Source organism: Empidonax traillii, unplaced genomic scaffold (assembly GCF_003031625.1).
Source record: "Empidonax traillii isolate 1590-97213 ecotype Southwest subspecies unplaced genomic scaffold, ASM303162v1 scaffold8:size5222938, whole genome shotgun sequence".
Classification (NCBI taxonomy): domain Eukaryota; kingdom Metazoa; phylum Chordata; class Aves; order Passeriformes; family Tyrannidae; genus Empidonax; species Empidonax traillii.
Genome location: NW_020955201.1, coordinates 4,154,140 through 4,170,776, shown reverse-complemented (window position 1 = coordinate 4,170,776; position 16,637 = coordinate 4,154,140). Strand labels below are relative to the sequence as shown.

At 36.4% G+C, this 16,637-nt stretch overlaps 1 protein-coding gene across 1 annotated transcript in view; it reads left to right on the top strand.

Moving 5' to 3' along the window:
- TNPO1 (transportin 1) overlaps window positions 1-16,637 on the top strand; it is a 53,718-nt gene that overhangs the window by 17,562 nt on the left and 19,519 nt on the right. Inside the window, exons 3-11 of the mRNA XM_027883860.1 lie at window positions 1,259-1,408; window positions 6,138-6,244; window positions 7,246-7,379; window positions 9,806-9,887; window positions 10,572-10,694; window positions 11,156-11,274; window positions 13,537-13,597; window positions 14,301-14,469; window positions 15,969-16,121. Of these exons, the coding sequence (XP_027739661.1) occupies window positions 1,259-1,408; window positions 6,138-6,244; window positions 7,246-7,379; window positions 9,806-9,887; window positions 10,572-10,694; window positions 11,156-11,274; window positions 13,537-13,597; window positions 14,301-14,469; window positions 15,969-16,121 (1,098 nt within the window). The remainder of the gene's footprint in view (window positions 1-1,258; window positions 1,409-6,137; window positions 6,245-7,245; window positions 7,380-9,805; window positions 9,888-10,571; window positions 10,695-11,155; window positions 11,275-13,536; window positions 13,598-14,300; window positions 14,470-15,968; window positions 16,122-16,637) is intronic.

Below are 16,637 nucleotides of genomic sequence, written 5' to 3'. Positions count from 1 at the left end.
TACTGTACTTAATTTTGTAAAAAGAGTGAGCACTGTATTTCTGTTGGAGTAGGGGGTGGCAGTTTTATTGCATAGTCCCTACATCATTTCTGTATCTTACTGTGGTGAAAGCAGGTTTGTCATCAGTTCTTACAGTAACAGTGTTGCAGCAAGCTAGTCAGTATAATCAAAATGTCTGTCTTTTGCTGACTGATGTCTTAATGAATCTGTATCCTGTGACTTCATGTATATTTCTTGCCTGTATGTCTATTCAAAACTTCCTCTTAAAATGTAGAGCTTGTAATACTGATATTCTAATTTTGAATACATAGAAAAAGTGTATCACAAAATATACTGAGTGGGAAAGGACCCACAAGGATCATCAAGTCCAAGTCCTGGACCTGCACAGGACACCCCAGGAATCACATCATGTGCCCGAGTCCAAATGCATCTTGAACTCTGTCAGGTTTGGTGCTGTGACCTCTTCCCTGGGTAGCCTGTTTCAGCACCCAACCACCCGCTGGGGGAAGAATGTTTTCTAATATCCAATCTAAACCTCTCCTGACACAACTTCAGGCTGTTCCCTCAGGTCCTGTCACTGGTCACCACAGAGAAGAGATCAGTGCCTGCCCCTCCTCCTCCCCCCATGAGGAAGCTGTGGACTGCCATGAGGTCTCCCCTCAGTCTCCTCTTCTTCAGGCTGAACAGAACAAGTGACCTCAGCTGCTCCTCACAAGCTTCCCCTCAAGGCCCTTCACCATCTTCTCTACCCTCCTTTGGACACTCTCTTAAGAGCTTAATATCTTTCTTATTTTGTGGTGCACAAAACTACACAGAATATTCAAGGTGAGGCTGCCCCAGTGCAGAGCAGAGTGGGACAATCCCCTCCCTCGACCAGCTGCCTTGATGTCCCCCAAGACACAGTTGGCCCTCCTGGCTGCCAGGGCCCTGCTGACTCAGATTCAGCTTGCCATTGACCAGGACCCCCAGGTCCCTTTCCATGGCTCTGCTTTCCAGCATCTCATTCCCAGTCTGTAGATTTATTTGGAGTTGCCCCATCCCAGGTGCAGAATCCAGCACCGTCCCTTGTTGAACTTCATATGGTTGATGATTTGTGTACTCTGAACCTGGAAACCTTTGCTGGGAGTAGCTGCAAGGAGAGATAAGGAAATGAAGATTAATATCTCTGTATAAGCTTTAATCTTTATGCATTGTTCTGGAAATCTGCTTTATTCCTGTGAGCTGATTGAAGGTTGACTGTAATTACTTTATATTGCAGATGAGCCAACACGTTCCTTGAGTGGTCTTATCTTGAAGAATAATGTAAAAGCACATTTTCACAACTTTCCAAATGGGGTAACTGACTTCATTAAAAGTGAATGTCTGAACAACATTGGTGATTCGTCCCCCTTAATCAGAGCTACTGTAGGTAAGTTTACTCTTATTACTGTATTCTTCATACTGAAAATGTTACTGATATGGGTGAGAGCTGCACTAGTGACATAAACAGGTATTGAACTCCTAAAACTGTTTACTTTTGATAATTGTCACATTTTAATGGTACATTTCATGATATTTTAATATTTTCCTTTACTGGGAATATAAAAAGGCATGCTTTTGATTCTTACTATCTTAGAATTAATACAGCAATTCAGTTCATATTTCTTGAAATGTCACTGAATGTAAGACTCTTTGAATCTACTAAAATTGAGCTTACTACCAGCTTCTCAACCTAAAAACAGGAATACGGTAAAGGTCTGACTTAACTACTTCAGTACTTTGGTTGCGTCAAGGAAACACTTCTTTTACCTGATTTCCTGCGTTCCACTGCCCATATGCACACACATGCACAATCCTTTCAGGGAATCATCGTACCATGAATAAGGCATTCACATAAGGAGGTTCTGTTCTTAAATATGTTCTGTCAGAGAATAGTAGATAAAGTGTGGTGTACAGAACTTCATGGAATCATAAAATGGTCTGGGTTGCAAGAGACCTTAAAGATCATCTAGTTCCACTGAGAAGTTTCTTTTTTGTTACACAAATTTCTGCTTTTGTAAATACTTTGTTTTGGTACACATCTTTTGGAAATTATGTTTATTTGTATTATTTTAACTTACTTCAAGGTAAAGTTGATTTTCTGTGTGCTGTTCGAGAATGTGATTTTCTCCAGTATTGTAGTAATTTTCCTTTTCTGCTCAAAAAATAAAAAAAACATAAAATATCTATTTGATTACTCTCGAGAAAATGGGTATGGGCATCACTTCAGAAAGAAACTCAGCTTGTGTTGGCTGACTCCTTATAAAATAATCTACCAGTTACTATTCATTTAGAATCCTTTGCTTTTTCTATAGAATTCTTTCTCCAGACATTCTAGTATAGACTAGAGAGAGATACTCATTTCTTAGCTTTTTGCTGCTGTCTTGTCACTTGTGAGGCTGCTTTACTATGAATTTTATTAATGTTCCATGTTCTTAGTGATAGTAGAAAAATGTCTCTGAGTGGCAGGTACATTTGGGTTTCAGGCTATAGAAGAGTCACTCTTACTTGTTTATTCATAGGAATTTTCAGTGGAGTACAATGGAGATGACTGAAGAAAATATTCCAGTTCCACTTGGATTGCTATCTTAGGGTTGTTTGCTGATGATCTGTGGGGTGATTTTTTGAGGGAGGCAGGGATTATTTGTTTTCAAGCAGTTACTCTTTAATTTTTCCTGGTACGAAGTGCTTGCGGATTAGTAGCTCAATTATTGTTCAGCTTTAAGTGACCCTTGCAGGGATTTTTCAGCATATGTGTGCTTGCGTAAGTGTTGCTGTTTAGCATGTGCTTTGCACTCTCTGAATTGTTGGATCTCTGGAGCCATCTCTCTTAGTAATGATGTTGGTCTGGTACCTGCTTGTTTTTTGGTACTACTTAAGTGTAAATAAATTACTACCTACCTTCATAGCATGAGTTGGCATGTGCAAGTTAGAGCTACTCTTTTTGATGAGTATGGGGTTTTGCAGTTCAAGCACTATCACTTTAATGAGCCATTTGCAAATAAGATCTCAGGAATTCTGAGAGCAAGATGAGCGAGTACATCAAAATAAAGAATCAGAGAAGATTTAATGCAGGATTTGCTCTTCTTTGTGGTCTCCAGCATCTAGTACTAACCAGATGAATGCAGATACCTTTTGGCCAAGACAGGCAAGCTGATTAATCCCGTCCTCCAAAGTCACCTTGCTGAGGAGAATGAGCATGGTAATAGCTGATTTTAGAACTGTGACTTGAGATCAAATAATTACCACACATTGTTGTTTCTTGTCTTATCCTTTTTTTAATCCCCAAAAGAGTAACAGAGTGTAATTTCTCTGTGCTGTGTGGTACAGGTTTTAAAACCCTGTGTGCTAACTTTGAAATATGGATTCAAGTTCAAGCTGCATTTGTGAGAACCCACAATTTTACCAGGATATAAATGCATCTCTTTTGGAAGTATCTGCAACTGTTCTTAAAACTCTCTAAGAATTCCTGTCTAAGGCATGACCTCAGTGTAGTTCCCACTTAAAAGCGAGCAGGAAAAATAGTTTGAGCATTTAAGAGTAATAGTAGGACTGGAGAGCTTCACTTCAGGAGGAAATTTAAAGCTAATGATTGCCCTGTGAGGCGAAATTTTGTTAGGAAATTAAGCTTTTAAGAGTTAAGGAGTTCAGAAATCAATGTTAGGAGCTACAGAGTCTTCCAAGAACCACCATCAAAACCCTAGCCTTCTCCCTGTCCTGTTATTGGCATAAAAGTACTGAAGCATAGCTGCTTTGTCTTTATGTTAAATTTTTCATTTTTGAATTGATGCTGTAAACTGGGGTTCATGTAATTGAAACAGTGACATAAAAGATGTTTTCAAGACGAGTAAGCTTTTGTTTTTAAGAGTTTCTGACATCCCTCTGGAGTTGGTTCTCTCTTGTATTTACTGCTTAATTAGCCCCATTGCTGTATTAGTTAGATTTCACATTTCTCAAGTGAAATATCTACAGAATATATTCTGTAATACTGTTTTGAAGTTAATTACAAAACGAAGACCATCTTTATAAAGACTTTCAGTTTCAGCTTGCTAACCTTGTAGCTTAGTATGATGGCCAGAAGGCAGGCCCTTGTCTAGCCCAAAGCTGTCAAAAAGCTACTACACTGATTTATTTCTTTACTTTGCTTATTCTTCTGATGTCCATGTTTCTGTGCCTGAAGGGTTGGAGAGAAAGCCACGAAGGTGTTGGTCTTTTCTCTGGTGTCTCTGTTCCTTGCTGGCCAAATAAAGCAGCTGTGTGGGGAAAATTTCACTTTTGGAAGAAGATGCTCATTGGAAGCCCATGAAGATTCTTTTCAGCATGAACATAAGTCCCTGAAACTTAATTTTATGGCTGCTTCCTGATTGTTCTTAAAACTTTTTGCAAAGTGTCAAATGCAATAACAGTTACCCCTCTAAGTTCCTGGTAGTCTGATATTACTCTCTTTTTCGCTTTGTCTCTACCAAAGTGTTTCTTCAACATTTCAAAAACACAAGCAGAGTGTTAAATGGCTTTCCCACAGATCTGTACAGAAAGCTCCTAATGGCATGTATGATCTGAACTGCATACATCTTTGTTGCAAGGGCCAGTGGCCTCAAGTCACTTCTTGCCTATGCATCTGGAAGTATTTCCTCCTAGTTTATCCTGTTGCTGCCTGGAATAGGCCTTTTGGAAAAACACTGAATGTGGGGTTTGAATTCAGTAGTTTCCTTCAGCTGTGAAAGCTTGGACATATTAGAAATATAGCCAGACCATTTGTCATCTTCTGAAAACACTTCAAGACCTTGAAAAGATGTTCAGCCAACTCTTTTCCTAAAACTGCCTACCCTTTGAGAGTAGTAATACAATTTGTGTCACATGTCCAGCTTACATTTGTTTGTGAACTTGTATTAAATGTACAAAGAAAGTTGTGCCAGATCTAAGTTAAAGAGACAATTTTACAAATTAAGTGCTTTGACTAGGAGGCAACAAAGTTAATTTATTTTGTTATTTTTGTAAAAGAAAATGCTCCGTGAGATAAGTATTTTCTAGTAATGCATCTGATATTCTTTACAGGATGATAATATTCAGGAAAAATGCAGTCTTTTAAGACTCCATAATCTCCATAGGCTTTTGGGAATCTTTTCTATTCAGTTGCAGTTATGAAGAGAACTGGATACAAACTACTTCTGGAACTGTAAAATTGTATTTAGCTTGTGTCTTAATTTTTGCACTTTCTGGGTTCTCCAGCCTATTGCATCAAAGGAAACATGATGCAAAATACTGTTTAGTTGCTGTGTGTCCTATCCAGAGTGTCCTTTGCTCTGTAATGTTGTCCTGTATTCTTGTGTTTTTAACAAGAATTTTAACATTTTATTCCAAAGAAAAATGATATGTTCTGATTAGCTCAGTGAAAAAGCTTGGGAAGCTTTTTCCATCACTTTTCACTTGAGAGATTACTAGCTATAATAGTATTAAGTTCTGTGTTCATACTCCTTAGAAGTAACTGCCAGAAGCAGAACAGATTATGCTATCTGTTTCATTTTGTGTTGAGGCAAAATGAACTCATCCAAACTCAGTCCTAGTTTTATAACCTGCCTTCTTGGTTCTTGTCACCTAATTAGTTTTTCTGGAAACAGAATTAGTGACTCTCTGAGTTGACCTGTCTGTTTGCTGGATCTCACAGTTCATAACTGGCTGACCTGCCTAAGTATTTAAGCTCTTATTAGGTCTTAGAATGTGTCCTTAATGTTTTGTGTAGGCACAGTAAAGTTGCGAACACATAATTTAGCACTCGATTGTAAGTTTATTTGACAGATTGCCACATTCATGCTTTTGTATTATGTATATGTATAAATGTTGTCAATTATTATTTCCTTAAATAAAATTACTTATGCTTGATTTCTAATGTCTGAGCCCTTCATGGTAGCAGGAAGGAACAACCCACCTTTGTTTTTCAAAGCTCTTCAAGTAACACATGCAATTAAATGTACTTTCTTTTTTTATGCATGCCAGTTTTTAACAAAACAAGAAATCTTCTAAGTTCTAAGATATCTGAGATGAGAAAAATAAGAAAAATTTATATGAACAATGCGAAAGTACGTGAGAGCTCATTTCCTTCATTATTCTGTTTCCTTTAGGCATTCTGATAACAACCATTGCTTCAAAAGGGGAATTACAGAATTGGCCAGAACTCTTGCCAAAGCTTTGCAGCCTGTTGGATTCTGAAGATTACAATACCTGTGAGGTAAGGAGATTTATAGAAAATTAAAGAGTATCATCTGAATTTGATTATTTTTATCTCTTTTCAGAGAGACTTTGTATATGTATAGTATTGTGTGCATGTCTGTGTGTCTTATACATGTTCGTGTGTTCTCCTTGAAGAACACTGACTCAGTTTGATACCTTTTTTTCTACCTGCAGTCCATGTCCTTACTGTTCATTCAAATGAATTTGTTTTCTTTGCATAAAAGCAGAATAAGATTGCAGATGGATAGTCGTCATTTCTCAGCTGAGAAGTGTCCTGAAGTTACTACTCTGTGATACCTAATCTTTTAGGCATCATCAGTGTCATTAAGTTGACCCTAAATTTTCTCTTACATAAAAGTAGTGTTCGTTCTTATTGTAATTTAATCCGGAAAAGTGATCTGTGATTGCTTGATCACCCCATTTGAATTACTTGATACTGTCTCCATGAAAGTGTATGAAACATTTTGTATAAAGTGATCCTCAGAGATGACTGATGGTCCAAGATGCCATGCTGTCATGCAGTGTTTTAGTGCTGCTTTCTCTCAGAAAAAGAAAAAAACCGCTTGAAAATGGAACTCAAATTGAGTGTTATCTGTTTTGCCCCATAACAAATCATGAAAGGAAATACATTTTTATATGTAATAAATTGGATACTCCTGCCCCATTCTATTTATTTATCAAATAAGAACTAGCTTTTAAACATTTTTAAAAATACGATTGAATAAATGAGCACTGAATGAACGGAATAAAACTGAATTTATCACATATCCATTACTGACTCACACAGCTTGTGAGCTGGTGGATGTTGGTTTAAATAAAATGCCTTTAAGGATATTTCAATTTAATCTGTATTTAGTTAACTGCATTTACAGTGTTAACTAACTACATTTACTGTGTTGTGCTGAAATTACCTGTTGTATACGAAGTCTGAAATTTGGCATTATTCAGAATGTGAAAGATTTTATTTATTTATTTATTTACTTACTTATTTTTAAACAGGGTGCTTTTGGTGCTCTTCAGAAAATATGTGAAGATTCTGCTGAAATTTTAGATAGTGATGTGTTGGACCGGCCACTCAATATCATGATACCTAAGTTCTTGCAGTTCTTCAAGCATAGCAGTCCAAAAATACGGTAGGTTTATGTATTATACTTGCAGTTACCTGTAGACTTTATGTTTAAATTTTATTTATATGAGCAGCAAGGCTGCTATTTTGTAGATTTGTTTAAAATCTGCTTAGTTTTTTTAAATAATCTTGCAGAGATCAACAAAGATTCCATGCATCAGTAATTTCCATGTTTGTCTGCTTATTTAATGTAACAATCTCACCTCTCAGTGATTTTGAAAATCAAATTGTTTCTTTTAAGTTTTTGCATATTATTTTGAAAAATTCAGTGCTGGCGGTTGTACTTAGTATTATGATTAGAAATAATAATTTTGCATTCCTTTTTAAAGGCTTTAGCGATGGGACCATAAAAATTCTTTCGCTGACAAAAGTTTCTGAGTTTTGGTGAAAAAAGTTCTGGTTTTAAGTGAACTTTCACCTGAATCAAATTGAATGGGCTCATGATCTTTTCACTATAAAACTATATTAAATCTCTCCAAAATAACAGCATAGAAAAAAAATTCCAGAATTAAGTTGTTATTTCTAATATTTGTTATGAAGAACAGTACCTAGAGTGCCCCTGCTGCAAAAAAAGCTAACGGGCATCCTGGGCTCGAGTGTTGCCATCTGGTTAAGGGAGGTGATCCTTCCCTTCATCTTCCAGATCAGGCCACATCTGAAGTACTGTGTCCAGTTTCTGGACAGTTCAGTGCAAAAGAGTCATGGATATACTGGAAAGAGTCCAACAGAGGTCTGAGGAAAGGCTGAAAGAGCTGGGACTCATCAATGTGTGTAAATACCTGAAGAGAGGGAGGAAGAAAAGACATGTCCAGGCTCTTTCCAGTGGTGCCCAGTGACAGAACCAGAGGCAGTGGCCACAAACAGAAACTAAGAAGGTTCCCTCTGAACATAAAAAACAGTTTTTTACTGTGAGAGTGACCAAACCCTGGCACAGGTTGCCCAGAGAGGTGACGGAGTCTCTATCCTTGGAGATACTCAACAGCTAGCTGGGCAACTGGCTGTAGGTGGCCCTGCTTCAGCAGGGGGATTGGACCAGATGACTTCCAGGGATGTATTCCATCCTCAACCATTCTGTGATATTCTTAGTGATTCTGTGAAATGTGTTTTAACTCCTGTTTGAAAAATATATTGAAAGATTTGACAACTTGAATGTGGCAGTTCTTTACTGCCAAGAGTAGTAGATAGTAAAGACTGAGGAGAGAAAGATTATAACTTAAAATATATAATGTTAGGATTCTGATATGGTTTAGAAATTTACCTATTAAAGATGCACACTAAGAATAATATTTAACAAAGTGTGAACTTGGTCCTGTGGAAAGATAAAACTTAGTAAGTTTCACGGAATATTCTTGAGTTGTAAGGGACTCCATAGAGTCATCAAGTCCAACTCTTACATGATTGGCCCATACAGGGATCCAACCCATGACCTTGGTGTTCTTAACATCATGCTCTAACCAACTGAGCTAATCTCATACCTCTCTGGAGCTGTGAGAGACGAAGAAAACATGCTTCTTTCCTTACTACATTATACAATCTCTCACTTCTTTCTTATGCTGCAAGGTTCTTGGCTTTGAGACTGTTAAACCAGTTTCAGATTTAAAGCAGGCTACCTGCTGACCCATAGCCTAGTTTGAGTACATAGTGGTGTGAAAAGGACTAGTAGTGTCAGTACAATAATACTTTATATTTAAATTCATCAAAAGACAATTTTTGAACAATGTTTTATGGGACAGTCTTCCAAGAAATGTCTGAACAGAATAAGAGTTTAGAGTTACACTAGTAAAAATACTGTAATGAACCTTCAAAGGGCGTTAGAGGTAGTTTTACCTTGTACCTCTACTTTGAGAATTTGACTTTTGTGACTGAGAATGAAAAAGACCTGTAAGTAATGGCTTTGCATGAAATGGAATAGAATAACAGTGCTTTGTTTTTTAGAATGTTTCTACCATGAGTATGTATCCTACAACAAGTGTGTGTTTGTTCGAAGCTATAGGTATGCTGTTGACACATATCGGTCTCACTAAATTCTAAGAATATTGCAAAGGAAGTTGCATACTTAACAGCGAAGAAGGTCATGCTAAAATGTCACCATGTTGACTCTATGGAATTACTAATATCTGAGAAGATCACAGTCATAATATACCCAAAAGGAATATCCTTACGTACTGTTCAGAACAAATGTGCCAACCATAGTCATCCTGCCCTGTTTTCTTTTTACTGAATACTTTTATTTTAAAATATTTATTAAGTATATCAGAGTATAACACAGTATTTAAAATATGATTTAATAATTTTGCTTGGGTAGACTACAGATGTGTAGATTTATTCTCTCTTGCCCTTAGAAGGTATTTGTTTAATGTTTTTGATGCCTATGTACAGTTTAAAAATGTTTTTAATTCATAAAAACATAAATTTTACCTGTTCCATTTGTAGGTCTCATGCTGTGGCATGCGTCAATCAATTTATCATCAGCAGAACTCAAGCTCTTATGTTGCACATAGATTCTTTTATTGAGGTGGGTGGGTATTCTTGGTTGAAGTTAAGTCGAGTGGCATATCTGATTTATCAAGAGTTTTGAACTATGTTTAACAACCACCTCTACCCCTAAACTCCCCATTTTTGTCTGCCCATTCTTAGCTTCAGTCCCCATGGATTAAAGTTCATTCTGTGTGCTTGTGCTCAGAGTTAACCACTCAGTAAGCCCCAAAAATAGATGTATTTTGAAAGATGATTCATTTTTATAAGTAGGGTAACATCTTGCTGTGTAAAGGTGCAAAAGTCCTGACAGCAATCTGTCTCTTACCTGTCCTGGAATGTGCATGTCACTGGGCCTGTTTGTCTGTCTGAATACTGCTACTAAACATGGATGAGAAGGATGCTGAGTTATCTAGACTGTTTGATTTGCTACTCTTATGTACTGACACAGTTCTCTGTTTACTGATGGAATTTACATTCAGGAGGAAGAAAAAATCCAGGAAGTACTGTGCCAGTGTTAATACTACACAGTGCCATGGTTATGTGTAAAATATGTTGGGAGTGTGAAGAGTTAATTTGCTTTAAGAAATAAAATAATATTCTGAGGTGTGGGGTAGGCGAGTACAGAAGTACATATTTGCATACAGTTTGCCAGCAGTGTCAATTTTAATACAAGTTGAACTTGATGAATAGAGGTTTTTCAACTGTTACTGTTTCCTAACAGAATCTTTTTGCACTGGCTGGTGATGAGGAGCCTGAAGTACGCAAAAATGTTTGCCGTGCTCTGGTAATGTTGCTGGAAGTACGGATGGATCGCCTTCTTCCTCATATGATTAGTATAGTTGAGGTGAGTCACATTTTCTAGATTGCCTGCAGATTCTACTCTTTGGAATTGCAGAGGTATTAACAAATAAAAATCATTTATCAGAACAGCTATGTTACTCTTGCGCTTGCCTACTCTTCCTCTCCCTTCAAGACTGAGATTGCAAAAATTTCTTTTTATCTAGTTGCCAACTTGATGCTGTGTTTGACAGGCACTGTATATGGCAGTTGTTTATTTTTCATTAAAATAATTATCCCAGAATGACTGGGATCAAAGTCAAGGCATTGCTTGACCCTAAATGAGAAGATTTTGTTAAAAATGTAGCGCTGATGCTGGTACTGCCCCAGTTTACACATTGAAGTTGTCACTTTTTTGGATGTGTTAAGCATAATAAGGATAAGCCATGTTATCTTATATAGCTGAGGTGCTCTTTGAGCTAGTTTTGAAAAAGTTCTAATTTAAATATTTATTTCTATGTTGTGTAGTACATGCTTCAAAGGACCCAGGACCAAGATGAAAATGTGGCTTTGGAGGCTTGTGAGTTTTGGCTGACTTTGGCCGAACAGCCAATTTGTAAAGATGTATTATGTCGGCATCTTACTAAGTAAGTATTAAGAACTACAATTCATTAAACTTAAAACTTCTGTTGACTTGTTCCTGGGTACTCTGTTATAGAGACCGTATCTACTTTGCAGTATATTTAGATGAATTTTTCTATAGCTAGTTCTTGTGCATAGTATAATTGAAAAGACTTCTGAAGATTTCAGACCCAGTGAACTCCAGAAACAACTGTGTCACTGTAGTGCTTTGCCTGAAATTTAACAAGCTGTTAAGCTTCCCATGGATGCAAACATGCACTTACACTCAAATAAACATTTGCACATGACATTCATTACCTATAATACCTCGTGTGCCATGAATATGTTGTCTTAATTACTGCTGATGTGGGCCTCTCTGTGCAATGATTCTGTGTGCATAGTTGTGCAAAAAGTTCCTCATTTTAAAAAGTGCATAAGACAACAAGATTGCAATTTAAACTTGAAGAAAGCAGGTAGAATTTGTTCCTTCATACTTCTGCAGCCTGGTAAGTTTCAAAACCTAGTTTTTCTAACTAGTTATCCTATGCCTCAAAATATAGAATTTGTTTGAGTGGGAGTGAATATCCACATGTGAAGCGTAAACATCTGCATGCCTGCAACAGTGCCTGTAACTTTCTCCAGACTAATCTGAAGTCTTTTACAATAGGAAATTAATTCTTCAGTGTTGCCAGAAAATGAATACTCTTTCTTCTCATATATGCACAGAAGTTTTTTGAAATTTCTAAGACTCAAGATTTTGAATGGAAGAACAGAATGACAGATTGAAGGGACACAATATTCTCAGCAAAAATAAGCACGGTAGCTGTGAAGTAAATTAAAAAAAAAAAATAAAAAGGAGGAAAAGTCCAGTTTCCATAAGCAATTTAGAAAGTAGAAAACTGAGATTAGAACATCACCCTGTAGCAGAGAAGGGATAGAATTAAAAACAAGAACCAATGTTAAGAGAAATGATTTTTAAATCTTAAAATGGTCATACTTAATTCTACTTTTGTAGTTCAAAAAGTAAAAGAATGATAGTACCATTCCTAAGTTCACCTATTCCCAACACACATTATGTAGTTAATAACTACAGTATGTTACTGTATAATGTATACAGTATATAATATATATAAACTGTTAGTATTAAACCCCTTTTAGCTACTTGAACATTGACACTGCAACACCACCATACTCAATTTAAAAAAAAAAAACTTTTTAGAAAAAGCTTTAGAAGCTTATTCTAGAAAAACAAATTAATAAGAATAATATTACTTTTTTTTTCCCATGATCTTTCAATGCCATGTGTGTTGAAGGCACGTTTTTTTGGTGGAGTTCTCTTTGAGTAGGGAGCTATGTAAGTTTGCTAATACTTGATAATCTTAAAATTTTGTATACTAAATTAAAAATGGGACAATATTTTCTTAAAACATGTTCATGTGATATCTAACATTTTGTTCCATTTTATGCTTATAGCCTGTCTTATAAAATGCATACTTCTCAAAGTATGCTACAGAAAAGCCAGTGAATTTGTGATAATGTCTATACTTGCTATTCCTTCATTCACAGTTTAGAAGGTAATGTGCCAGTGCAATGGGTGAGCATGCGTGCAGGCCTTGCACCTTCAAAAAGTCATCCTCAGCTGCAGAATATAGCAAGTTTGAGTCTGTCCCTGTTGCTGGGTCATCCACTGTCATTAGCTTCTTTTGGCTTGTAACACATATGATGGATTTTTTTGTTGTTGTGATGAACGTGTTTCTATGTGAAATATTTTACTTTTTTCCCTTAGTACTTTTTTAGCTGTATATCTGTAGAGTTGGAGTCCCATAACCAGTTTAATAATGAAGTAAAACCTAATACAGATTAGTCAAGATCTCTGCAATGTTGGGGTCTTGTTTTACAGAAGTAATATCACAAAGTGATAGGAGGGATTAATGTAGTTAGGCCTCCATTTTTAACATTAATGAGGTAGAGTCTTCATCCACAAATAAATAAAGTGACAACCTCTGGATGTAATTTCTGAAAGGTGCTTCAGAACAAATTCATCAGTTGCGCCATCTGGCTGCTTCTGTCTAAAAGTTTGTAATTTGAAATTAACACATTTTCTCATTACAGAGTATTGATGAATCTTATGATACGGAGCTTGGTTGAGTACTAGCTTTTGTTATAAGGCTAAGGTTTTTCTTTTGGGTTGGGAGGTGAGGGTTACAACCAAGATTATGGCCTGTATAACTGAAAGCTGGCTTGCCTTTTTATGTGTTATTTTAACATACATAAATATTTCTTTGTAGGCTGATACCTGTGCTGGTAAATGGTATGAAATATTCAGAGATTGATATAATTCTTTTGAAGGTGAGTATCAATTTCATTTACTCTAGAGGAATAGCTGGTTAGCTTCTGACCTATAAAGCAGAATGATTCAGATCAGAATTGGTAGATCTGGCCTACCATCTGTTCAATGGAGAATTAGCTTTCTGGGGCAAGGTACGCTGTTCCAAATACTTAATGCAACTGCTGCTATATAGTTTGTTGGAAAATAATTTGTGGCTCACCTGCTTTGCCCCAATCCCATCCCACCCAATTTAGGCAGAACTGGGATATTATTACCATGAACTAATTCAAGAGTGCAGCCTAAAAAAATGTTGAGAATTAATGCTAATGCCTTCCAGATTGAATACATGGCTTTTTCCATGACTGCATTTCAGAATATGTTCATGTACCAGAATTTCCCTTTTATTTCTTTCTATTTCATTCCCATTGAGTAATTTTGGAACAAGGATACTTTGTGGGTGAGCATGGATAAGAGTTTTTGCTTGATTCTTCTTTCTTATATTTTTTTTTTTTGCTTGATTCTTTGCTTGAATCTTCTGTCGTCTTTCGGGTAAATGCCGCAGTAGAACAAATGCCCAGGAGCACTGGAATTTTGTTAGCTGGGTAGCTTAAGTGGGATGTGACTCTTCTATATATTTACAAAGTCTTGAACTAAAACTACGTTGTTAACTTCCTTGATCAATATAGTTGGACTAGTTTATCTGATAAAGCAATTTGATGACAGGGGGATGTTGAAGAAGATGAAGCTATTCCAGACAGTGAGCAGGACATAAGGCCTCGTTTTCATCGTTCAAAGACGGTGGCTCAGCAGCATGAAGAAGATGGTATTGAAGATGATGACGATGATGATGATGAACTCGATGATGATGATACTATTTCTGACTGGAATTTAAGTATGTCAAAGTAATGTGTAAAATGTTTTAAAATAGATCAACTTGCATAATACTTGGAAACCACAATAAGAGGAGGAGTTTGTGTATAGGAATACTGAGTCTTTGTTTTTGAATACAGAAAGTCTTTCAAATGACATTTTGACTTTGGAGCTGCATTGGCAAAAGCTATCCGTCTGTAAGCTTATTTTTTAATTTCAATATGGCAGGTTGAGCTAAAAATATGTAGTTGATGCAATTCAACGGAGCTTTTGGACTTAGAATTTTAATTCTATGAGATAATAAAAATCATGTATCACCTGTTTAACTTCAGTTTAAAAGGAGGAAAAAAATCTTTCCACACTGTTAAGTGGAGCAAGCTTAATAATGCTTTCTTTAATTTCAGTCTTCTCTCTGAAATTGGTTTGTGTTTAGTTTTGGGTTTGTTTTTTCTTCCCCATGTGAACATGCTACTACCTCTGGCCATTACTAGTAGTTCTTTTCCATGTGAAGAATTTGTATCTGACAGAATACAGTTCCTTAGTTATGAAGAGAGGAGATAGCTGTGAGAAAACCATAATTCTGGTGGCCTTTATGTGTGTCATTAGGACCTTTCAGGTAAGAGGCCATGTTGTAAGGAAAGAAGATGCCACAAACTGGTTTTTAAGTTCAATGATAAAAAAGAGCTAGTGAAATTTTGACAAATAAGATTTGAATATGTTTTGCAAACAACGTCACTGTGGACTAATGTTTTGAGATTTGAACATAGCCACATTTTTCTTTCTCCAAGGCCACAAGTTTTCACAACAGGTGAAAATACCTTCAGGATTATGGTTAAACAATTTAGAAATGTTTCTGGAATGTTGTTATTGTTGTTGTTGAAAATATGAGTGCAAATATACTTGTTTCTGTAAAGCTGCTTTTTGGGGAAAAAACCAGAGTTTTAGATTCCTAGTGCTGTTCTTGTCAGTGTTATATATAGAGATTGCAGAAATAAGTACATATTTTCTGAAGAAGATAGCTCAAATAAATAAGGTGCCCCGTGATGCACAGTTTTGATTAAGATGGCGAGAAAGCTGAAGTTGTTCAGAAATAGTGGCCTGGAAGAGAAATAGCAGAGCAGTTTAGAAATCTGTAATGACATATGTTACCTGGATTTCAGAAAATTTTTGTTATCTAAATATCAGATATGTACCCTATTTCTTATCCAGTGTTCTGTATTTGACTTCCAATTTGAACAGAAAGGAAGCATCAACACAGCTCGACAGTAAGAAATATTGCTTACTGATGAGACCAGTGTGATCCTTTGTGAGAGATTAAGAAGGAACTGATATTGTAATAATAATGGCTTTCAAAAATCTGTGGCTTTGCAACAGAGCATGGTGGATCACTGTGTATTGTAATGAAATGGAATGCACTCCTAATGCACTGAGAATCCACTGGCAGCTCAAAATAAGGATTATATTGTCTAACTACAGCATTTATATAATAAGCAGAGATTTAACACTGTTAATTCCATTCAGGGAAATGTTCTGCTGCTGCTTTAGATGTCCTAGCCAATGTATTTCGAGATGAACTTCTGCCACACATCTTGCCCCTGTTGAAGGAATTGCTCTTCCACCCTGAGTGGGTAGTTAAAGAATCTGGTATCCTCGTTCTTGGTGCAATTGCTGAAGGTAAGGCAACAGTGCATATCAGGTTAGCAGATCAGGTGAATTTACTTATGCAAACAAGTATATGTTCTTAGCTGGTTTAGTTTCAGTGATTAATCTCTACATCTACTAGTAGGTGACTGCAGTTATTTTATTGTTAATTTTCAAATTTATGCATGTTTAGGAGGCTAAATTGATTACATAATTTCTTTTGTTTCTCCCTGTCTTAACTCTGCAGCATACAGTTGTTGATCTCTCACTAAATACTACCTTGATTTTGTAGAAGATATTTTTTTAAAGATGTTTTTCAGAAATGGAGAAGACCACTCAAGTGACTTTAGTATCCTAAGCTGCCTTTTGTGGATGGTTCCCCAGTAAAAATACAATAACTTCCATTCCTTTTTACCTACTCACAGTCTTGTTTGGCTTTTTGCCTGACGTTTCAGCATCTCTATCAGCATCTTCTGCAGGCTGAAAAGTACATTTGGGTCCATGCCTGGATTATCTTTCTTTTCCCACACAGTCTAGTGGACCTACTTT